At 44.7% G+C, this 25,922-nt stretch overlaps 1 protein-coding gene across 1 annotated transcript in view; it reads left to right on the forward strand.

Annotated features, from left to right (window-relative positions):
- The window catches only part of LOC311326489 (ecto-NOX disulfide-thiol exchanger 2-like), a 137,795-nt gene that overhangs the window by 17,780 nt on the left and 94,093 nt on the right, over positions 1-25,922 (forward strand). The window contains exon 2 of the mRNA XM_084459386.1: positions 5,993-6,059. Coding sequence (XP_084315512.1) covers positions 6,026-6,059 — 34 coding nt within the window. The 5' untranslated portion in view covers positions 5,993-6,025. The remainder of the gene's footprint in view (positions 1-5,992; positions 6,060-25,922) is intronic.

A 25,922-nucleotide genomic window follows, 5' to 3' on the forward strand; every position in this document is an offset into this window, starting at 1 on the left:
ACTTGAAAATTTAGAAAATATGCCTGGGAGATAAAGCGTTTTGACCCAGAGAGCTTTAGTCCAACTCTATCCGGTTCCGATGCTTAGTTATGTCCAGTATCCACTCATCTTTAATGCTTTAAGGCACTGGAAGAGGGTAATGTGAAAAGTATTTGAACCTCAGAATGTAATTTCCTCTCTCTCTCTGCTGCTCATTCCAGTGGACTGGCCAGCAGACAGGCAGAGTGAGCTTTTAACAGCTTGGTGGGTAATCTTGGTGTCAGCAGTCTGAACTGGCCATTTGGAGTTGCAGGCACATTTCCACTGATGAAGTTAACAACCTCAGGTTCTTCAATCAACCTTGATGATAGATCTCAGCAATTCGGCGGAATTGCTATTCATTATGCTCGCTTCAAACAATGAATTATTTATAGGCCTACTTTTGCTTAAAGCTACTGTACTGCTGGGGTCCGTGAAGGAATGGGTAACGGTTGAGAGACAGTTGTGGAACAATTCAAGCATCGTTCATGGTAATGGGCCATCTCATTCGGTCGAAAGGAGATGTATCGCTGGCAGATTGTCTCAGAGCTCACAGGTTAAACACGATGGGAACCCTCTGAACACTTGTTAGGTCGGATAACCTTAAAACTATGGTCTGTCTTAGGTCAGTGTATAATGCTTTTCAGCGAAGGCAAGCTTACCCTTCTCATTACAGAGGTCACGTCTAAGTGCATATTGAAACAAGGTGATTAGCCTTTAAGATCAGATCAGAGCTGAGGCTGATAATGAACACCAGAACAGGCTCACAAGCACCCACATCAAAGGCAGCATTCAGGCCCCAGTCTGGAGAGAAAAGTGGGCCGGTAGAAGGATGCAGGCTGCTCTTCATTCATATCAGGAGATAAATCTGGATTGAAATCTCCAGCTGTGAAGGTAAACGGAAGCCTTTTCCTTCATGAGACATCTGCAGCAGAATGTCTAGTCTGCAATACCAATATTCCTAATACCAAGATTGTGATAATAATTGCTAGCATTAATGATTATCTACCTGTGTTGAATGTTTTTTATGCTTCCCCACAAGTGCCTTTCCAATTCCCAAGCATACCACAAGATGCGGTACATTAAGCAGGCTTATGTTCTCTACAGTATTAAACCAGCTTATACCAGGCTAACAGTAGACAATATTCCACCACTGCATCCCATTTATACTAAGTTATGGATCATGACATTGACCCAATCTTTTATTTTTCTCATTGGAACCAAGGTGTACGGGCTATACGTACTGTATAAATTTCCACTTAACAGTATTATAATGTGGCATGTGTCCTTCCCTTAGCTACTGCAGTTGGTAGCCATGACAGTGACACATGAGTATAATAACCTCGCAAAAAAACAGGCCATTTGGAGTGTTCATCTCCAGAGAAAAGACACTGGGTCGTTCTGCTCGGTTAACCTCAGTGCTGAACAATGGATGGGCAAGGGTCACCGGGATCCACCGGAAAACAACGCAGTCCCGCCACAATGGTACACACCTTTACAGTTTCTATAGAATTTTTCTGCCTGAAGGAAATGATTGTCTCGGAGAGCGGATAGCAGTAGAATGAATTATTAGCCGAACCCTACATGAGGCTTTTTCTGAGTGTTATTATGAATGATTTTTCACGGTGCCCACCCACAACCATTGTATGACCAAAACGGTGGTAGAGCAATTATCAGACTTTTTCAAAAGTGCTAGTTTTGTCAACGTTTTGATCTAGACCACTGTATATGATCATAAGTAGCCTTAAAACACGGCTAAACATGCATTTTCCCTTTACTACTCCTTTAATGCTCAGTTTGATTGGTGATGGTCTGTCTGCACACCCTGAATACAAATACTATTAGAAAGTCTTGACATTGTTGAGTACAGTAACTTGAAGGGCTGGTAGAACCTTCAGAACAATAAGAATATTTAGGCCAATAGATACTGTGGCGTATACTGTAAGACCTAGCCTGGAGGCTGGAGCAGTGAAACATTACGGCACTGCAATATGCCATAATCAAATATGTTTGCTCAACATAGCCTATTTTTGTTTGCGTTGAACAAACAAATCCCCTAGGTCTGTGGTTATTGTTACAGCCCTTCCTTTCCTCTCCTTGAATTTACCATTTTCAACTGAGGGTAAAACAACCTGCTCTTGCTGCCCCTGTTCAGATGAGGTACTTCATCATACAGATAACCTGGCAGGCTGAGGCAGAGCTTCAGCATAGCAATGGGAGGAGAGAGCTACATGCGAAGTAGAGATTAGCTCTGTTAAAGTTTGTATGATTAATCCAGTTCTTGGTAACAACACACCGATGCTGAATGTCTGCCTGGCCTCTCTCCGACTGCTCCTGCTACAGTTTCCGCTGTGGTGCAGACAGGGAGAGATGACTGGAGTCAGATGAGCACATGTGTTTTCTCTGTTCTCCATCACAATGTGGGCCTGTTGACTCTCTGATAAGCCCCTGTTCACAAAGGGGGTCCCTTGGTCTCTGACAGCCACAGGTTTCTGACCTGCTCAACTTTGTGTGTAAGTAAATAAGTATTGTAAGTAAGTAAATATTGTAGGTCACCATTATAACAGCTGCTGTTATAATGGTAACCTACAATACATCTGATTAAATATGTCTATAAACCATATGATTTATGAAGCGCCTGAGTGGTTACTGTTTTATCCCGTCCAGTTACATGTAATTAATTACATTTTAAGCTCTAGGACTTTACCAGCCTTACGAGATAAGTTAGGCCATCTTTATAGGCCTACTTATAGGAAGGAGACAGGAGAGAGGAACAAGGGAGGAAGAAGGGCGGTCTCCGATCCCCTGCTTTGGTTTCGAAGTCGGACTCTTTTTTTCACACACCACCACACCAAGATATCAGTTCCACAGGAAACACTGGGCTAGAGCCCAATTAAACCCTATATATTATATATTGTTAGTGCAAGGCTGTGAGATTTTTCAGTTCCCTAGTTGATGGTATAACGTGTGCCTCGAGGCGCAGGTCCGCTGGCTACAGTATCTCTCCCACCTAACGCAAGTCTAAATGAAAGCAGAAAGCAGCTGCCACGTTAGGGCCTTCGTAGAGCCCACGTCCTCGGCGTGCTGCACAGCCGCACACATGGGTCGTGGATAGAAAGGGTACAGCTACGGCTGCTGTAGAAGGACAGTAAAGGCTAGTTCTCATAAACGCAGAGGCCATTTAGGGTTATGGTTGGGGGTGGGGTTTGGGGTTTGACCGGTCTCTGCATTTATGGGAACTAGCCTTCTACACAGGCCTTAGCAGTAACCCATCTAACCGGTTGATGGTAGAATGGATTGTCCAGAGGGAGAGGGGGAGGGAACTCTTCTACACATCAACCAATCACAGCAACTGACAGTTTTAATCATGCTGTTAGATGGGGAGTCTGTGAGGTTGAGTCAGACAGTGTAGAGCCGCTCTCTCTACTTCTATGATTGACATAGAGGCACGCGGAGAGAGGCTCACGGCCAACATAGAGAATGAATGGGGAAATTTATATCACTCCTGAGCCACGGTCAAGAGGAATCCAATGATGTTCACCTCTTGACCTTAGGCTGATTTTACTGACCACTGTATCGATGAGGAGATGACCAATTTCATTCAACAACTGTACATGATGACAACATGCATGATGATGAGTAGGGCGGATGACAGGTTTGTGTATAACCAGAGGGAATTCAGGGGTGGTCATGAAGACTATATGGAGCTTTCGGCATCTGACCTTTTCGGTGACCCAAGTGTGTGTTTGCACAACATGACTGATGCAGATTATCATGGTGCAGGAGGAAGACAGTTACTCGTAGAAACGCCCCCCTTTTCATCTAACACAATACACTACACTCGCCTTCCTAGCTTTCTTGTGCGTCAGGCTCTTGTAGCCTTTTCCTTATTTCCTCCATGTTACTACCCAAGTTTGAGTGCTAATGAAACTGTCAATGGGGCCCTCCGGAGCCTCTGGTCTCTCTACGACTCAGATGAGCTTCTGCTCTACAGAGCAGGAGGGTCGTGTCTCTCAGAGAAGCAGATGAATTACTTTCTCCTTAAGTGATCTGCTTTCGTTTCTCAAGACAAAGTGCCTTTTAGTGCTTTTATTTTATTGGATTTTTCCTGCATAGAGAATTACGAGGTACCAGCCTCTGTCAAATTGCGTGCCACCTCCAACTCTCGACAAAAACCCCCTCTAAGACATGCCAACCTGTTCATATTTTGCATAGTAGGTACTATTTTTTTTGTTTTCCAGTGATTTATGTTGTAAAATTTTTATCTGTATGACTTTGAAATATACTGTAATTGGGAGCAGTTTTGCGAGTGCAAATAATTGTTAAGATGCGACCTTTTTTCCGACGATTCAGACGATTCGCTAGTTACACACTCACGTGCAGTGTTGTTTGCGGTAGTGGTGAAAATTAAAAATTTCCTCCCATAACTTAAACACTTAAACAGTCATATTGACTTAGGAGAGTTGCAGAAAAATAGTTTGGACTGGGACAAAGCTCTCCTTCACGAACACATCTCGCACATTGAGCTCAAGTTACCAAGTTCAGGTTATCGATAGATACACTCTGATCTGGATTCTTGGGACCGATAAAACCATTGAACACATTTGGGATGAACTAGAACGGAGATTGTGAGCTAGGACCTCGCGTGCAACAACAGTGTCCGACCTCACGAATACTCTTCTGAATGAATGGGCAAAAATTCCCACACACTCCAAAATCGTGTAGAAAGCCTTCCCAGAAGAGTGGAAGCTGTTATAGCTGCAAAGGGGGGACCAACTCCATATTAATGCCTATGACATTGGAATGGGATGTCATAAAAGTTCCTGTAGGTGTAATGTGTTGGTGGCCCAATACTTTTGTCTGTATAGTTTATGTTTGTTTCCTCCAGCATCTGGTACTCCAGAAACTCTTCTGAAATCCTGTCTCTTGGGTCCTCAAAAGGAAGAAGGTGATTGTATCTGATTCTGGGCAAAGACAATTGCAACAACATTAGTTAGAATTGGAATAAAAAATCTAAAGTTAATTTATCCATTAGATTATTGAATTCTGCAAATAAAACCTCGATAAAACTGCAACTAATTATCTATCCAAATATAAATAAATTATTTTCAATAGCAGGTTCTGGGAGTATTTAATACCTCAGAGAACAGACTTTTCTCACCAATCACGTTGTCTTCCTCAACTACAATATTTTCTAATGCTGGTCCCTTCTCTCTTTCGCCTTCTTAAAATATCTCAATAAGCTCATCTGGAATAACAGAGTTGATGAGTCTTTCTTGAAAACATACATAGTAGCTTACCTAGTGGCATAGAACAGGGGTTCCCAAACTTTTCCATGCCAAGGACCCCCAAATAACCGTAGCCTCTGGCTGCGGCCCCCTAGCCTGGCAACTCCATCCTGATGACGTGAGCTCACATTCTCTTTCTCTCTGCATTTGCGAATAGCAAATAGCGTCTGGCGATGCCAGGCTAGCGGCCCCTTATAACAAGATGGCAAAAATCCAAAACAAAAAAACTGGCACAGGCTATATAAGACGAGTTCTGTGGTCGTGCATTTTCTGTATCCAGTACAGATAACGTGAGCTAGCTAGCACAAGCAGTTGTAGGCTGATGTTTTTAATTTTTGTCAGGCGGACGTGTAGATTGGGCATGGCCTCATTTCGATACGAATTTCGATACGAAAGTCAATGTCATTCGCTTGGTTTAACCATTACTATACCAGAAAGACTTTGACCATAATACTTTCACCTGTTCATCTCTGTTACTGTCGCAGTGTTTTGGCATGAGAATTGTTTGGGCAGCATGATAGCCTGAGGCTCAAAGTGAAAGCGTGTGTCACTTCAGAAGCGTGAGAGTTGGCAGCCCAGATTGAATTGATGAGCTGGGTTCCAAGAATTGCATCGGGGCTCTCTTCGCATTTCTAAAGAGAATGAACAGAGAGTGATCGAGCCACTGTTCTTTTATGTTTCTTTAGAGAATTTACTGACTGGAGGAGCGGAAAAACACAATGTTCAAGGACTACAGATCAGGCCGAGCCACAGGTAAGACCTCTCTGTGTGTCTGTATGTGTGTCTTTTGTCTGTGTGTGTGTGTGTGTGTCTGTGTGTCCACAGGGGTGCTACCACACCCCCTGAAGAGGTTCTCTCACGAGTAGACGGTCCAGATTTCACGTAGAGGGCGACTGGTCTGCAGATTTCATAGCACAAAGTTGATTTACTAGCAACGTTCTACTACACACCTGATAAGACTGTCCTTGTCCCCTAGAGGGTGTGTTTCCCTCCGTCCAGAAGAGCTTCCTCTCCTCTGCCCAACCCCCTGGAGCTGCCCTCCACTCTCTCTTTCACACACTGATGCAACACCGTCTCAGGGGCTTTCATCTACCCTTTTGTTGTTGCTGTCTTTTCCATGTTTCATTTGGTTTGATTTCATGCAGGCAGGAAATCCGCTATGCTCTCTGTATTTGTTTCTGCCTGTCAAGGCTTCTGTTCCGAACAGCGTTCAGCTCATTTAAGCGTGCAGGTCTGATCAGACAGCGTTTAGACATGGAGAGCGGTGACACGCACACCTGCTCACAATGACTACTCACCTACCCATGACAGGGAAGGTACATTTCCCCTTGCTATAGGTATATATGCAAATATGATGACAAATGTGCTGCTTTGTTTGAGGGTCAACAGTCCAGAGAGGAAGATTGACGTAATGTGTGTGTAGCATTATTTCTCTCTCAGGTTCAAGGTGAATGGCAAAATGATAATATAATGATAATGATAATTCCTATGCCACCTGGTGTGATTACAACTAATTGTCTCCAATTGTCATCCACAATATGCCAGGGAGTGCTATTTTAGCATAAATATGGCCCATCAGCGTCTGATTTTAAAGACTGCCCATCACCATAGCCTGCATTGGAATGGACTTGTAGTCGTCCATTGTTGTTCAAATGCCTACAGACTGCACTATAAACATCAAAGTATCTAAAACAGGTATATATTACATACCTTCATGTATTTCACTTTTAAAACCTGGTAGATTACTGCACAGGTTCCAGGAACAAGTTTGCAAATTGCAGAAGTTGAAGCACTTAATTCAAAATCATTGCGCTTATAAGACCATAAAAATACAATACCCAAACTGAAAATGCTGTAACGTTAATTTAACTAAACCTTTAGCTTACCGGGTGCCAAGTGCAGTAATCAGACGTTCATTTACGGACGTGGTAGTTTGTGGTTTTGCCTCTGAATGAGTGGGCTGACTAGTTCCTTCAACTCGTTGAGCTGATCAGGAAAGAGCCGAGCGATCCATGCATGTTTTCATGCATTTTATGTGGTTTCTCCTTCACCTACACCTCTTCATATGTTCTACAACACAAGGAGCCAGGGCTGATAACGACGGTGCTAATTTCAATTTATCAGACCTTCAATTTACACAGTTTAGTAGACATTCTCAGAGATTACCGTCTATGCTGAGCGAGAGTGCTGTATTTGTAGCTAAACAAACGCAGTGTTCTTTAAGTTTTATACATCCGACGGTCTTCCTCTTGATGATACAGACTACTACCACCTGGTGGTGTAGAGTTAAGCGCAGAAACCTACATGCTCATCGGCAGATGGCTGTCGTCCACTTGGTGTGTTCAAGTAAAACTTGCTGGCCCTGAAACAAGCAACGGGAGGCGACGCAAGGCGGCACAGCAGTTGTCCTCGTCGGCGCTGGTTCGTTGATGTCGGGTCGATGTGTCTGGGCCTTTCCTCTCACCGAGAGCGGTGTGCAGGCTGGTCAGGTGATAATGAATGTTCAGTCTGTGCTTCCTGGCCTTGTGTACTGCTCTTGCTCTCTCACACTGTCTTTCTCTCTCCCTGTCCCTCCTAGGCTGGCAATCCCTTGTTCTATAGAGCATCCATCTTCCTCTTTCTCCCCTCAATAGTCTTTATCTCTTTCTCATTTCTTCTATGTTTCTGACATTGTAAAGACGTCATGTCTCCCTCTTGAATCGGAGCCTCATTTCGACGCATATTCTCGACACAGACCTAATTAAGAGATGGAAGGCGTTGGTGTGGAGCTCAGTTCCACACCCTCTTAATTGTTGAGAGTTTGGGGTGGAGGGCAGCATGTGTGGAGCTCAGACAACTGTGAGCGTCGGCGATGGAGATGGCAGTCTTCTGCAGAGTTTCGGATGCACTGCTGAGATGGCTCAGTGTATCATGGAGGAATCCACTGAACCTAAGCACGACAGCTTCCCTGGCAGTTGCACTGAAGTTCTTGGCCTTGCACTGCTGCACAGCATTGACACCTTGGGCATCTGGGGATTTGATCGGAAATTGCACACACACAAACACACACACAAAGGCTCAGTCTAATGAGCCAATATGCCATGGCAAATTGTGATGTATTATTTTGATGCTATGAAAACATCACACAACTGCTGAGTAACTATGTAGTTACTTTTTTGAAAAGGCTTATGCTTTTGACTTTTGACATGTTAAACTCTCAATTCCAAAGACAAGAAACTCACCTAGGTGTTAGTTGGAGTTCTGACATATAATTCGCCATAAAGTAAGATTCTAGTTTATCTGGAAAGGCTTATTTTTTATATTTAGCAGAACTATTTAGTCGCAGCACATACATGTGTAAACTTCCGCAAACTAGGTAGCATAGCAACATAAACAATAACAATAGCTACCGTAAGTAGTTCCGCTTCCTGAATCCCCTCTGCGGATTGATCTACACATCTACAACGGTCGCTTCAATACAAGTCAATGGATTTCATAAAATGATCAATAAAACCCTACAGGATTCATACTTTGCTGCGAATTTGATGTCAGAACACCAACGGACACCAATTACCCCCTCGGTGAGCATCTTGTCTTTGAAATCGAGAGTTTAACATGTTTTTGAATGATTTTTCAAGGTGCCCACCCACATCCATTGTATGACCTAAACGGTGGTAGAGCAATTATGAGCTGAGAGTAGTGTGATGAAAAAAAACAGCACAGTTGCTTTGTTATAGTCCCTCATTCTTCCAGAGCATGCAGGCTCATCTCCCACCAGGAACAGGCCAGTCTGCCCACTGGGGCAACATTGAGGCTCAGTTAATGAGGTGTGGCCCTGAGTGACCTCAGTCTTTCCTGTCCAGATGTTAATCTACTAGCCATCAGTCAGAGGTGGAGGGTGTGGAGGGCAGTGTGGAATATGGAGTCAATCAGATTAGAATGGAGAGAATCAGGGCAAAGAAAGGGTAGCGGAAGAAGTTTTGCCGTTCCACCAAGGTCAGGATCATGCTCATGCAGTCTTTCCCATCCACAGAGGTCAATGGAGTTAATGAAACGCCATGAACCCTTCAGATCTGACATTTGTCCCATCCTCTCTGAGCTTTAATGGGACCGTTTCATTGATTTCAAAATGGATGACCAAAAAAAACACTCCAGCCCTTTAAACTGGCATGCTTTGTGTGAGCAGAACCTTTAAATATCATCAGATCTTCCTCTCTGATGTCTTTGGTGAGCAGCCATCTGACACTTGTTTCATTGGAAAATGAGCTTTGCATTCTACACCCTATTTACTGCACTAGATATCTGTGTGTTTGAGCCATCTTACATTCTGTGATGAATGCAGAACAGACAATAGAACACAAGGCTACAGTGATGGGTTAGGGCAAGAGATGGGATGTACAGGACAGTAAAAGATCTGAGGAGAAGCATAAGGCCAACTGAGATTTAAAGCCTCTCTACCTCACAGTGAGATAGGTCCACATACAGACGGGCAATCAGAGCTTCCAGTTCAGTGGCCTTGTGGTTAGTGTCCGCCCTTAGATTGGGAAGTTGGGGGTTCGATCTCTGGCGGAGTCATATCAAAAACTATAAAATATGGTACCCAATGCCTCCATTCTTGGTACTCAGCATCAAGGTTTGGATTGGGGGTAATTCCCTGCGATATACTAGCGTCATGTCCAAGGGGTGTACTGTACGTGTACATCAATCTGCCTTACGCTAAGGAATCAGGAGTTAGGCTTAGAGATCTGTTAGAGACCCTGTGTCCTATCCATTGATAGCCTAGAGCTGGAAAGAGCTGGCTGAATTGGTTCTCTAATTACAAACATGTCTCTGTTTGAAGAATTGGCTCCTTATGATGTTTTTGCCATGGCAAATTCCCCCCCTTCAATTTGGAAGCAAGTGGAAATGTTTCAGCCGAAATTACTTTGATTTATTACTCCCCACTTTCGAGCAACCCGGCTAATTCGTCTAGAAGACTGTTCAAATGCTAATCTACAGTGTTAGCCATGTAGACCAGTGAAGGCTGCTATCATTTATCAAAGCATAAAGGCAAATTAGTGTTTGATTTGAATGTACTCCTGGACCGCAGGCCATGGAACATCATTGTTTTTAAATTAGGATGAATGCAAGTTGTCCACTAGGGAGATATGAATTGATTAAGTGGACATTTTTATTCATTTTTGTTGGGGTTACAGAAATGATGAGAATTCCAGTCTGGAAAATATTTATTCCTGATCAGCCTCTTCTGGTAAGTGTACGCTGACATATAGCACAGTGTTTTCTAGACATAGACAGTTTACGGATCTCCTACCACAGTTTAATAATGAAACCTTCCTCTTCGCAAAATCTGAAAAAATACAATCTTGATACTGCTAACGTTATGTGCTTTGCAGCGCACCCTGTCATTTCAACCTGTGCCCTCTCACTCTACTACTGACATCCTGGCTAGCCCCACTTGCTACGTACACAGTACAGTAGATAGACACGCGCACATCTCCAACTCCTATCTCTGGTCTGGCTAGCTGATTAGTTTTGCAATACAGTAACTAAACTGACTCAAATCAACAAAATCTAACACTTCTATGACCTGTCTACTACACTTGCATGTTCTCCCCATTTTTGGGTTTCCTCCCAAGAACCCAGTACGAAAAACACGCAAATGAACAGATGCTCTTCAGTCTGGTCCCTGACCAAGACATGGACTGAGCACTAGCATGTTCTAGGGTTAGAGCTATGACTATAATTTATGATTATACCGTGGTTATCACAAATATAAAGGAAAATGGATTTAAGGCATTAAGTCAACTCCTTTGGGGCACCACTCAGGGAAACGATAACCTTTATCAATAGTATTTAGAAACCTCTTTTGAAACGAAATAGCTTCCCCACTTGCTCCAGCACACTGTGCGCATGCGTGCTGGAGCAAGTGAGGAAGCTATTTCGTGTCTAAAGACGTTTCTAAAGATCATATTACAGAGGCATGTGAAAAACCACAACAGGCATACGCTCTTTGTAAGCACAACTAGCGATTCATAAAGACAGATTGATGAAAACAAACGTTTCGCGGCAGAAAATAGATTTTTAGAAACTGCATTCTCGGTGCCCCGACCACCGCCATTACATGGATATACTGGCTCGCACTGGATTTTAAATTTCTTCTACATGCCTCCGAACTACACCAAAGTGATCTCGGTGAGTCAAACGTCTTATAATATGTCGTTAATAAGGTCCAGGTTGTCAAAAACGAGCATTGTCCTTTAATTCCCATTAATTGCCATGGAAAGTTTCCAACTTTGAATATTCCCCGAATTTTGCAACCCTACTTCAGAAGGTACATCGTAAGCTCGATTTACGATGTACCTTCGGACGCGCTGTTTCCCAGAGCCTCCTTAGCCGAGGTCTACCTCAGCCTAAGAAGGCTCTGGGAAACGATGCGCCACCTAGAGGGAGAGTTTACGACATATCTTACAATGAATGTAGCGCTACATTGGCTCCAGTAAACGCTGTCCTAGACTACGCAGATGAACTCAGCCTGCGCTCTGACCGCATAGAGCAAGCACAGGAGCTCCTGTGGAGAGTGGAGGCAGTGTGTGCCAAGGTTAGCCTTTGACTAAATGCCAAGAAAATCACCTACAGCATCCTCCCTGACCATCGACCTCTAACAACAACAGGAGGCAGTGCTCTTGAGGGAAGTCAATGACTTCAAATACCTGACTCATGGGTCAAGACCTTAAAGTGAGGAAGGCGCTTGCGCGGATGGCCCTGAACAGCATGGCCAGTGTGTGTGGAACTCCAACCTCCCCCGACAAATACAACTCAAGTTTCTTCCATGCAACGGTAGAGTCCGTTCTCCTATATGGCTGTGAATGCTGGAGGAATGAGACTGGCAGGCCACTGCCAGAGACACCAGGAGCTGCCTGCCAGCAAACTGGTGCTGTGGGAGCCAACAGACGGGCATCAGTCACAAGGGCGCCCCACACTGACATACTGTATGTGGATGTGTACTCAGTAAAGACGCAGAAGTGGAAAGTACCGGCGAGCTAGCCAAATGCGAAAAGCCGAATGCGATGACTGGAAGCACCGACGGAGGGCTCATCCGAGGACGAGCTAGAGAGAGAGAGACCCCCCTCCGGACCTTGACCTCTCCCCCCGCCACAGCTACACTCCAATCCTCCTGTGAAACACTGACCTGTGTTATTAATTTCAGCAGGACACCGTTACTAAAGCAAGCACACAGAAGCTCTTGTTCGGAGCTCACCTGCTCACTGTGACCAGTCATAAAACCCAAGTAGCAAACCTCGTGATTTGGGGCTCCTGTTTGAGGCTCCGTGGAGTCCTGGACCATTAGATGTCACTCGTTAATAAGTCCATAAGTTTGGAGTGAGATTTTTTCAATTAGTCACAAGCACCCCCCACCCGGGTCTCTGATGGGCCTAATAACACACAAACTTTGAAATAAGAGAAGTCATTTTTTGTGAGCAGTCAAAGACAATACGTGACTCAACAAGCCATTCAGATCTGCCTGGGCTGCTAACGTCAGAAGCCCTGCGTCTGGGGAATAAAAATAACAAAACCATCTTAACTAGCTTTTCAGAAATGTCCCGCTGCATTTGCATTGTTTGAACTTATCGAGAAGGGGTGGGGAGCAGCAGCTCATTTGCATTAAAACTACCGACACGGAAACGGCGCGTCCAGAATAGGACTGAAACAGAGGGGTATAGAGGCTAGAATGCTTAGTTAATTTTTCATCAAAAAATATTCATGTTCCATGAATTGATGTTGTTGTTGTAGTGTTAACGAGGGTATAGATAAACAGCCCAGCTGCCTACTGCCACGAAACATTCCTCAGCCCCCTCTCACACACTCATACATTCATGAGAGTGGCACCATCCAAGAAGGCCCATAGTGGGACCTTTAGATTTTTTTCTATATATTCATCTATTTCATCTATGCCTGATGATGATTTCTACAACATGTTCTTTGAATATTGATTATGTAGCCTAGTGTGATGAGCAGATAACTTCATGTCTGGCATTTTTATAAAGTTCCATAACAGTTTTATAGTATTTTTGAAAGTGGGGGCAACAGTGGTACCTGAAACCTGTGACCATGTGATTTGAACATGTTATAGTAGGTCCAGTCATTCTGCCTACTACAACATCGTATTACTGAGAAAAATACACATTGAAACTCCATGACTCTTGAATCCTTGTGTCAAATAGGGACAGAGATTAAATCACCTCATCATTAGACACTTGTCGAGAGTGCTTGGCTGCAGCAAGTGCATGCATTATTTAGCAAGGCTTCAGTTCGGTGTCAAACCAAGAACGTGAAATTTGAGGGTCACAGATAGAAACCGGTGGTTTAGGAAATTATATCTTTCACTTTGTATAGCTTTCCGCAGTTGGCACTGTTTTCTTGAATGACATGCTGTGACCTTGCTTGCATTAGTCCAATCAAGGTTGATTCAGATGCTTTATAAGCCAAGAAAATTACAAACCTACAGCGGGTCCCCGATGGATGCTCCACCACCATTCCACCGGTAGTTAATTGTCTATATCCTAGGCCCATTTGCCGTGGGTTCCGTGGCGTGGTGGCGAGACTCCGCCCCCTCGTGTCAGAGCAGTTTGGGTATAGTGCAGTTACTTCCGGGCAATCTCCATACACCCACTGGTGAAAACCGTGTCTCTCTAGCCCGCTCAGGGGCCGAGTTGTGGAGTTCATGGCATGGATAGTGGTGTGATGGCAAGACTCCGCCCCCTCACATCATATTGGGTTGGGGGTAGTGGAGCGCTCTCCGGGCTACCCACCTGCCCCCACCGGTGAAGGCAAGTGTGTCTCTAGCCCACTCAGGGTCTGAGTTGTGGGATCCGTGGTGTGGATAATGGCGTGATGGTGAGACTCCGTCCCCTTGGGTCAGAGCTGGTCGTGGACAGTGTACCTCTCTCCGGGCCACCCACCTGCCCCCACCAGTGAATACTGTGTTTCTATAGCCCTCTCAGGGGCTGATTTGTGGGGTCCGTGGCGTGGACAGTGGCATGGTGGCAAGACTCCGCCCCCTCGCGTCATATTGGGTCGGGGGCTGTGGACCCCTCTCTGGGCTACCCACCTGCCCCCACCGGTGAAGACCGTGTTTCTCTAGCCCTCTCAGGAGCTGATTTGTGGGGTCTGTGGCGTGGACAGTGGCGTGGTGGCAAGACTCCGCCGCTTCGCGTCATATTGGGTTGAGGGCTGTGGACCCCTCTATAAACCCTTTATGCACATATTATTTGACCTTTCAATTCTCTTCACTTACATAAACAGACAGTGAGTGTGTGGTCTCTGAAATAATAAAGAAATATAATGTATAACCAACAGAAATACTTACACAAATAAACGAAATAGCCTAACTCATTGAATTGCTGAAACTGAACAAGGAACAGTCTATCTAAGCCTGTTGCTGCCCTCCTGTGGCCGAAAACGGTACATGCTCTTGTGGTAGCAACATCGAACTGCAGGTTAACAACTGCACAAGGCACAGACGACTACTGGGCATTTGCTATTCTAGCTGCGTGGCTGGCCAGCCACGCACAAAAATACAAATTGAAATATAATTTTTGACAAGAAAAACAAGATGTACTCTGTTTTTCTTGTCCTAAATTGTATTTAAAGTCAAGTATTCTCTAGAAGTTAATTTCTGCGACTAGCCTACTCTTAAACAAAAACCAAATAGCCTACCGGTCCTTTGGAGTGGGTTAGAGACCATCTCGCCTCACAAAAACCGACATGACTACAACATCTGTAAAAGACACCTTCACGAGCAAATAATGATGCCCATGCATTTCTTAACAGTAGCCTATATCCTAATTTGTTCACTTGTAAACCAACATGCAGACTAACGAAGCCTGTAGCAAAACCAGTGCGTAAGCGTGCCACAGTCAACTCGGACCCTCCACCCACCTCCCCCTCACACACCGCAGATCACTGCGAGCGGTGCGCACTGACAAACCTTCCCTCATCCATTCAATTCAGGGATTTACTGAGAACAATCTGTCCCACTGTCAGCGAGGACATCTCGGCAGTCTCACACCCCGTGGACAATGTTTCTCTTGCAGTATACAGGTAGGATTTCATTTAATTTAGTCTATTTCGAGCGGTCGTGTCCTGCCAGCTCTCATACGGGGGAACCTTTCTGCGTCCCGAATCCGTTATCTGCAATATTGGAGCAGTTTAGTGCGCTCTGTTAGGATCCATGTGTTATTTACGTGTTAATGCATGATGACAACAGGTAAGCTTATTATTGTCATTGGACAGTGTGAATTTGATCAGGGTTCATTGAGCTCCCAGCTGTTTCAGAGTCGTGCCAGAGTCGATTTGATAAGACGCAACCGTAGCTTATTATGTTTCGCAATCCTCTCTGTATGCAAATAAAAAAGCTATAATATGAGTATATATAGTATACTATTCTCAGCGCAGGCGCGTAACAATGTGCTGACGACGTCCCATCAACTGGGGAACTGAATTTTTTAATGTCAGTCTAACTTTTATGAAATAACTTAACACTCAGTATTTCGGGATGATCGTGATTACTTGAAATAAAGTGAGTTTTTCCTGTACAGTAAGTAGCCTACAAAGTTTTATTGAAATAGAAGGTTATCATTGCGTATAGTGATGTGCCTTTTGGTGGGCGTTTTTTTTGGGGGGGGGCTCTCAAAGAAATGTGTTCTCAAGCCCATTTAGTTCTTTATTACAGTGTGTGATACTAATTTTGTAAATTGTTGTTTTTATGTTATCAAACCATGTCACTGTGCTGCTGCCTATCTTGTCCAGGACCCTCTTGTAAAATAGATTTTTAATCTCAATGAGACCCCCCTTCCTGGTTAAATAAAGGTGAAATAAAAAAATAAATACATAAATAGCTCCAACAGCTACCGCTAATCAGGAGAATATGAAACTCTCAAACCTATCCTCATGTTAGTCTGCTCTTTCATTTCTAATCTAATAATAGCATATGTGCCATAGTTCTCCCTGCAGAGGAGATGAAGAATTGGCTTTGAAATACATAGGTGTGCATATATCACACTGACATACTCTGCCTCAAATGTGAGGTTAGCATTTAACTGCATTGGCCACATTTGAGGTCTGCATCTCTGTTGACTCTCTTCATGTTGATCGATAAGGGTCTCCTCTTCTCTATTCAGAAATGTTTTCCTGACCATCATGGCCAGGGGCACAACGATCAGCGCCTCTCTTGAGTGGAAGCTTGAGTGCTCACTCGGATACAGAGTGGACAGCGATAGAGAAGAGGTCCATCGTGTGACGAGCCATTTACTTTCATTCTCTACCTTCATAGCCTGATCAATAAGGGGGCTTCTGCTTATGGGCTTCAGGCAAGAGTGCTGTAGAGAAATACAGAGAGCTCGAGAAATTGAAATTCACCACGACCCCAAGATAATGGCAAGCAGAATACATTACAGGGAATACCGAATTCAAAGGCGCGTATTGTTGATTATGACGTGATCTTTTCTAAGGAAGATGTAGGCTTTTGAACAATCTGGCAGTAGGCCTCATGTAGCTCCCGCTGTGGGGAAATAAACGAGTCAGACACAGAAAATCTATCCGTGGATATAGCCTACTTCTGGCAGTGTACCGCATATGTGAACACAGTGGATGTGTACACACACTGCTGAGAGGGTGATGCATACGTAGAGTAACCTGTTTATGGATCATTCATTAGGCATTAGCTCCTTCTGGGTACTGAAACATCCACAACACCCAATAATCAAGTTGCTATGGTTACATGCCCCTATCCATGCTGAAGTGTAATCCACGGATAGAGATTTTCTGTTTATTTCCCCACGAAAGGCGCACCGCATTGTTCCACCCCGGGTTCCAACAATAGGGTTTGGGAAAATGTAATCCCAGACCGGCCATCTTGTGTCTACACAGGTGTATCTATTTGTCTGATTGCAGAGGATTCTATGCAGTAGAGCCAATCAGACAAATACACCTGTGTAGAAACAAGATGGTTGTGTCTGGGACTACATTTTCCCAAACCCTATTAGTCAATCAGTGCCAAGGGTGGGACTAACGTCGTTGTTAAGCTGTTGTCGAGCGCTGTCAGACTGCATGTGCGTTGGGACAATGTGACACCTGTATTAGCCTACTTGAGAGGAGGACGATTGGTAGTAGTTGGTTTAGAGTAACAAAGTAGCAAACTATGATTATATTGTTTCACTTTGCTCCGTGTCGTCAACATTGTCTATGGTTGTCATCAGGGCCGGCCCTAGGATTCTGGTGGCCCTAAGCAAGATTTTTTTTGTTGGCCCCCCAAAACGCTCCCAGCGCAACCACCAAACTAAATGCATGCACGTACACTCATAGGGATGGACAAGGGAATTAAAGGAGAATGTTCGTTTTTGACAACCTGGACCTTATTTACGGCATATTATAAGACGTTAGACTCACCAAGATAACTTTGGTGTAATTCGGAGGCCTGTAGAAGAAATTTAAAATCCAGCGCGAGCCAAGTATATCCATGTAATGGCGGCGGACGGGGCACTGAGAATGCAGCTTCTAAAAAATCTATTTTCTGCCGCGAAACGGTTGTTTTCATCAATCTGTCTTTATGAATCGCTAGTTGTGCTTACATAGAGAATATTTGTAATATGTTTTCTCGGATTGAGTCACCCAACCCAGCAGTAGCTAGAGTGATGCAGCACAGAGTGGAGCAGCACAGTATAGAATTGAGAAGCGTTAGAATTCTATTTAGAATACTTTAATTTCAAAGATATGTCGATTTTAACATAATAAGGGATACATAGCCTACTATTTAGATGTAAAGTATGTGTTGATATACATTGAAATGACCCGTTGCTGTCACATCGACACCAGTGTGCGAGGCTAACCAATTGATGCTAGCACTTGTGGGATGTCTTGCTGCTGTGATTCAGAGGCAGTGTGCAGCTGATGCCACTTTTGCTGGCAGTGGGGCAGAGGGAGTAGTACGATTAATTATCCTGCCCCACTGCAAGTAGTTCACCATAAAGTTTATGGTGGCGCTTCTTCTGCATACTATATTTTGTCCTTTAATGGAGGAAGTCAGCTCAGAAGTATTTTGGTTGCCATGGTTATATAAGTGAGATGAATTTGTATTACAACATCAGATAGGCCTATTCTACAGAGTAGGCATACTTTACATTATAGACACATGGCAATAAAACAGGCTGGATTGTTTCCATTGACAAACCCGGTCAAATGCCCATTTGAATGCTAATGCATTGAAACAAGCTTGATATTGTATGCGATTTTATCTGTGAAATTACCTTGAAATGTATTTTATATTGTACAGCTTTTGGAATAATTGTGCCTCGGTGCTGAAAATGAGTTTCTTGTTTTCCCAAACTGTTCTCCTCATGGTGGGCTGGCCTGCAGATGCAAACATTTCTCCAGCTCTCTGGGGATTGGCTAATTGAGAATGGTGGTATCCAGCGCTGGGGAGTAATGCAACTGATAATTGATACTGTAACCAACCCTGCTGTCTCTGATAATGAGAGACTTGCTGCTTTGTGTCCTGCTGGGTAAGCAGTCTCAGGGCTGGTTTTATGCAGCGCCGTGTTTCCTGTAGGAGCAGGCCATTTTAACAATGTCATAAAAGAGAAGTTAAATATTTCTCCTCATTCTCTGTTTCAGCACCCAGCGGGATTGAAAATAAAGGCAGATAATTATGTTTTAGGAGCAGACAAAGGAGATGTTTTCAGATTATGTGCATAATGGATTGGATCAGCCTCTGACTGGTCAAAGAGCCACAATGCCATTCGGCTATTGTGACAATCTCTTTGAACTTTCACACTGATCTAGGCCTACACCTGCATCGCAATTTCAAAGCACTCCAATGCAATAAAGTGTGTGTGTTTCAGAGATCATTTATTTGGTTATTTCCTATCTAAGAGGCGCCAGAGCGTATCTCATTGTGATGATATTGGCTCACCCCAAACCCATCTGTTGAGCCGATGTTGCAGATTTTATTCGAGAGTCTCTGAAAGCCTCACCTCACTTCCTTAATCTCTGGTGTGTGTGGAGCTGTTGAAAACCCACGTGGGTCGGCCTGATTGTTGAGCTGCATGGCCCGGCCCGGCCTATTCCATCCAACTGATTCAGGAGATAACTGTGTTTCGGACTGATTGCTTCAGTTAAAGAGTGTGTGTGTCGAGAGCCCTGAGAGCAGCAGCAGCAGTCACCTGAGCCAGCGGTCTGGTGTGAAGCGTTGGAAGAAGCACGGCAGCCTGGAGCCATCTCACGATCAGGGCTCTGGGAGGTCCAAACCGCCTGAATGAGGCCAGGTCTGTGTACAGACGCACTTTGAAGACCCGGAGCCTTGCGAGAAGCCTGGTGATCGGAGCTCAGAACCTGGCGGAGCCATGGGAGGGTTGGAGGAAGAAGCAGCCTTATTTCCAGCTCAGAGTGTAAAAACAGTCACGCGGAGTTGCTGTGTAAAACCCCACTGACAGTCCCTCCACGGGGGGGGGGGGGGGAGAGAGAGAGAGAGAGAGAGAGAGAGAGAGAGAGAGAGAGAGAGAGGGAGAGAGAGGGAGAGAGAGGGAGAGAGAGGGAGAGAGGGAGAGAGAGGGAGAGAGAGAGAGAGAGAGAGAGAGAGAGAGAGAGAGAACGAGAACGGACGCAGGCAAATTAGACTCACCAGGGAGCTCCGGCTGCTCCCTCAGATTGAACATCTCTGTATCTCCATTCTCGCCCTGATAATTTAACCCCCTGAGTAGAGGATGTGAACGGCTCAACCAGACAAAGATGGATCTGGCCTGGTATATACACACAGTCAAAGTCTTTGTTCACCGCTGTGTGCTAGTTTACACACAGTAAGGGTCCCAGTATCCTGCACCTTGTCCCAGATCTGTGGCTGGGAGGTGTGTGAGGATATTGCACAGTGACCTCTTCGGCGATAAAGAGCACCCAAGTTTTTGTTGTTGCTCAGGCATCCCCCCCCCCCCCGCCCCCCCCCTTCCCCACACTGCCATGAAAAACAATTGAAAGTAGCACAGCGCAGGCGATGATGGATGACCAGAGAGGGTGGAGGACACTACATCTTTGAGTGTGCATGTGTCCACTCCTGCCTCTGAAGATGAATCCAATGTATTACACCACTGGCTTGGCTCTGACAACAGGGGGGAGCATACTCTTACTTTTGTCATTGGATGATTCATTGGCCACTGATTTACATTTTGCTAAAATATAGACTTATATCATTCACTTTAAGCATTCTAGTATAAGGATCACATTATAGTTTGTGAATATTATTGTATGATAAATCATTGTTAATGGAGATATCCTATGAATGTAGAGGAAGCTGAACCCCTGGCCCACCTCCCTCTACTACTTCCCTCCTGACATTGATAGGTTGAACATTTCCCCACGGAGAGGGCGAGGAGGAAGCTGGAGTTGCGGTTCGGAGGGTTTGGCCAAGGGACCCGAGGCATCGTCCTCTGAGATTGCCTGTCTGGAAAGCAGCCATCAGTCTATAATAGGGATGGAAGGTCTTACACTTTCAGCATGAGAGCTTGTCCTTACTCTCTGGAGAAAAGAGCAGCCTCATATAATAAAAAAAACTAAATGAGACTGGAAGATGAACGCTGCATAACCAGAAGTGCATTATTAATAGAGTAGCGGAAGCTCTCTGGATGCTGAGTTGTCTACAGGGTCACACTGGCATTGAATGAAGAACAACATCTTCCCCAACTGCAAGAGAGCTTTTATTCTGCTTTTATCCTCCTCGGGTAAATAATTGTAGCCTTGATAGGCCATCTGTACTGGGGTTTCTCGTGGCTTACGGTACTTTTGATTATGAGCTTTTGCTTTTGCTCATTCAAATTTTCTTTTTCAGTTACTGGCTGCACAATGATGGTACTTTTCTATTTCCACTTTCTTTCTTTTTATTTTCATTTTGTTTTTATTAGGAGAAGTGAAGTTCCATTTCCAGTTTCTAAGGTGAATCTCATTTAGGAGTTTCTCCCCATTTGGTGTAAACAAGTACACTTCTCACAGACCCCTTCTGAATACTCACTCATAAACCATGAAAGTCAAAATCCAACATCACTTAGAGCTGTTATGAAGGCCTCAGTGTTTGATCGGAACATAAAGGAGCTCAAAGGACAGCTTGTGCTTGCCTGTTTACTGTTCAAGCTTTGCTGGAACCAGACGCCTGCTGTTTACTAACTGGGCTTATTTTTCGGCATCCACCACATTCCAGAGACCCAAATTTCTTCAGGTGATTTTTTTTGAAGTCTCCTTGAGAAGTGACAGGTCAGTGTTAATGAGGTATCATACGACACAAGTTTAAGGAGAGGAGGAAGAGAGAGTTTTCGTTTGGCCCCTTAAATAACTGTCTATTTTGGATTGCGTGGAAAATACCACACTCATTCCATCCAGTGGATGTCCTCAAGTAGTCTGACTAGTGGAGGCTATGTGACCCCTTGCAGTTTAACACATCGCAGTCATAATGTGGTGCACGGCTCTCTGTGTGCCGTCATCAGTCATAGAACTACAAAACTGCTGGACTCTAGTCAGTTTCATCATATTGCGTCTCAGATTATGTACTGTAGAACAGGGCAGTCTTTCCACTGATGCAGTTATGCAACACCCTTTAAAAAAAAAATCAACAACAACAAAAAACGCCAAAGCCTTTGAAATCATAATGGGAATCCAGGTAAATTCACAGACCCCTGCACTTCCTGTCAGAGTACAGATCTTCACTTTACACGCCACCGCTAGCGGGCTCTGCTTGAGATCTCATCTGCATTCATTCACAGCCCTGCTCCTGCGGCTGATCTCCGCCCCCACATCGATCCCACGCCTCCCAGGAAACGCCTCCCTCCTGCGTCCGTTTGTCTGCGTCTCTCTGGGCTCGTGTTAATCTCATCCACTTGCTTTCGTCACTGAGCTGTGAAGAAGCCCGTGTGCCAACCAACCGAACATGGTCGTACCCGAGCTAAAGCAACGCAGAGGTCTTAGACAGTTTAGGTGTGACGTTCGATATCCAGTATGTCTCGTGTCTGCGGGGCACGGTGACATTGATGTCATGAAGAATCTGTAACTAGATCTGTTTGGAGAGTAATGAGTGGGTTTTGGCTCAGAGGAGAATGAAACTGACTGGGAGCAAAAATGGTGCTTCATGAACACCTGAACAACAAGGACTTGTTCTTGACACTGACAGGACATGTGAGCTGGGGAGGGAGTGCTTGCTGGGAGAAAACAAGCGCACACACAGTGAACGTGTCACCCCCCCCACCCCCCCCATGATGCATGTCGTCAGCATGTACAGTTGTTGAATGTGTAGTCGGCTTTTCTAGTTTCGATTTATCTATAGAGCCGGCATGTAGGCCCATCATTATGTTGTTTGGTCTAAAAGGTAAGCATTTATTCACAAATAAATAGTGAATTAAAATATCAGTGGTTAAAATAGTTCATATAAAAACGACCCCGCAACAATGTTTTCAAAACAAACATTGAAAACAGGTATGCAAATTTACTGAGGAGGTAGAGCGGCTGTCTGGGGATCGCAAGTTCGATCCCAGCTCCCAGAATTATGCCGAAGTCCTTGAGCAAGACACTGAACCCTAAAAATCGGTTGTGGGGCACGGGGGCGAATACCTAGTACTGATGCCTCACGGATAAAAGGTCTCCGGGCCTTTCTGTGTGTAGTTTTATGTTCTCACCATGTTTGCAAGGGTTTCCTCCCAAAAGAGTAGAAATATGAAAAACATGCATTAGAACATTTGCTTTTCAGTCCGGTCCCTGAACAGGACTTGGACTGAGCACTTGGGACTTGTTCCCCGGACACCATGAGCGATGGCTGCCCACTGCTCCTGGCAGCCCATGGAGGATGACAGCCCGGATGGGAGAAATGCAGGTAACAATTTCCACTGGCAGCCACCGAAGACGTGTGTGTATGTGTGTGTGTTGTGTGCAGGGTCGCCCTCACTCATGTGTTTGTGTGTGTGTGTGTGTCACGCAAGGCCAAATAAAGACCCCTCGATGTCCAGAAATTAAAAAAATAAAATAAAAATCTATGACACTCGGACCTCTTCTGTCCATATAGTGTTACAGCACCATAGTGGATCGATGCATTCTACACAGTACTAAGAAGCACCAAAAGAGTTACTTAACACCTCAAGCTCAGAACTCCTGAGTAGAATAGACTATACTTTTACTGACACACCAAGCTTAGTTTTTTTACAAAGCAAAATGTACTTGGCAATGGGAAAAATGAATCGGCGCTCGGCGTTGGAAGGTGGAAGACGATGGGACTCTGCTCATGTTGTTCCCTCTAAAAGCCTGTTGCCCTGTAGACTGACCGAAAAGGTCAGAGTTCAGCTCTATTGGAGCTCAGTGAGAGAGGATCAGCTCGTCCACCCACTGCTTTTTTTTTTTTACCAGACAGAGATGGTAGAGGGGGTGAACTCTCTCTCTCTCTCTCTCTCACTCTCTCTCTCTCTCTCCCTCTCCACCCGCATGCTTTGTTTACAACCTTTTCTGTTATATCTCTATTTTCTCTTCGCTTGATGTCAGGACATGCCATCCAGCCTCTCTCCCAGGAGAAATAGGAGTTTTCTGGGGCTGTAGAAAGGGCTCTGGAGAGGAGGCTGCGTGGATGGGCTGATTGTCAAAGACCCTTTTTCTCTCCCATTCTATGATAAAAGCAGAATGCAATCAGTCTTCTCTTTCCATATGCCCCCCCCCTCTCTCTCTCTCTTTTTTACGTTCCCTCTCTCTCTCTCTCTTTCTTACGTCTCCGTCATTCCTCTATGCTCCTGGGACTGGTCCTAACAGTAGTCAGCCAGGCACAGAGAAACAAGGATGAATTGTTTTCTGCGTGTCCAGAGGGCAGCCCCAGCAGCCTGGTTCCCAGTGAGCTCCCATATGCTGGGTGAAATCTGCTCCTTCTCTTCGGCAGTGTTCAGCTTGTTAGATGGCTCGCTGGCCCAGAGCCTCAGAGAGACCGAGCCGGTCCAGGGGCACCGGGGTTCTGCTCAGCTAAAACTCGTCCCAGCCCAGCAGGACCAACAGGCACCTCCCGGGGTGGTCCCTCTCTCTCCTCACCGTTCCTCCAGCCTAATGAATCGTTCTGGATAATAACTCTGGGAAGAACCATCGGTGTGCTTGAAGGGATCCGAATCAATGGATCAAGCTGCTCCTCTGTGTCCCGGACAATTAGTCTGGCCACTGTGGCTGCCTGGCTCACGTTAACGCGTTTGTTTATGAACGTGCCAACGTCGCCTTCACAACCTCCTCCATCATTATCGGTAGGTTTGTGAAAAGAGGCTGCAGAGTCAGAATGCCAGAGCAGGGGGCAGCTAATTCGGGATTAATCACACAGATGGTCAGATGCCCACCTAGCAAACGGTTAGTGCCACTGGGATCTCCCCCAATATTCTAATGATACAGTTTGACTTTACCCCTTGAGGATGGAGGGATGATGGAGGAGTGTCCTGACTGATGGAGGGATGAAAGAGAAGTTTCCTGGCTAGGGCTGTCAATTGAACACGCTAATTAGATAAATTAATTTACCAAATTAGCACATTCATTAACACAAGTGAATCTTTTAAAAAATTGTATTAATCGATTTTGCCCAGCGGACCCTTTAGGCTACAGAGAGCAGGCAGCACAGAATGAGTAGGCTAACTGACAAACTTGGTCGCAAAATTAATTGCTATGGACTGCAGGTCAATCGCTATTGTATAAAACAAGGGCTTAATGGACGTGTTGCAAATTACATCCTCCAATGCAGCTACAAGCCGCCATCAAGAGGCCCAGCAGTTTAGACAATCCACGGATGTATTGGCCAATATGTTGCTCAGATTGATTGATAGCTTTACACATAACAAGATATTGAAAATGATTATTTAATAAAATAACATATTGACAAATAAAACCACCTTTTGTAATGTATATTCAATGCTTTACTCGTCAGCCACAATAATGTCATGTCTTTTATTTGAAATATCTTATTTTGGGGGCTTTTCCCAGCAGAATTTTGTACGTATATGCGATTAATTGCCATTAAGTAATTACAGATCATGTAATTAGTTAGATTACTTTTTAAAATCGATTGACAGCACTATTCCTGGCTGATGGAGGGATGATAGAGGAGGAGTGTACTGGCTGAGGAAGGGATGAGAGAGGATGGAGGGATGATTGGAGTGTCCTGGATGATTAAGGAATGAGAGAGGATGGAGGGATGATGGAGGAGTGTCCTGGATGATGGAGGGATGAGAGAGGATGGAGGGAAGATAGAATGATAGAGTGGTAACAGAGGTAACATCTCCAGGCTGATGGAAAAGGGCACTTTTTCAAACTCCTTGGGCATTACAGTACCAACCAATGTCGGGGACTGATGATGTCACTCTCGGGGCGCCACTGGCCAACTGATTGGACAGATTGAGAATGTTCATAGTGAACAGATAGAGAAAACTCCATAGAAAACAACTCTGCTCTGTAAAACCAGGTCAAACCATCTCTTTCATCATCACACATGATAACATCCTCTTACATACTGTTCATTCAGCACCACTGTTTTATAACAGAGCACTCAGGACTGGATTAAATACACTAGCCAGAACTGAACTTGGAACAACAATATTTTTATAT

The sequence above is a fragment of the Borostomias antarcticus genome (genome assembly GCF_949987555.1).
Source record: "Borostomias antarcticus genome assembly, chromosome: 28".
Taxonomy (NCBI): domain Eukaryota; kingdom Metazoa; phylum Chordata; class Actinopteri; order Stomiiformes; family Stomiidae; genus Borostomias; species Borostomias antarcticus.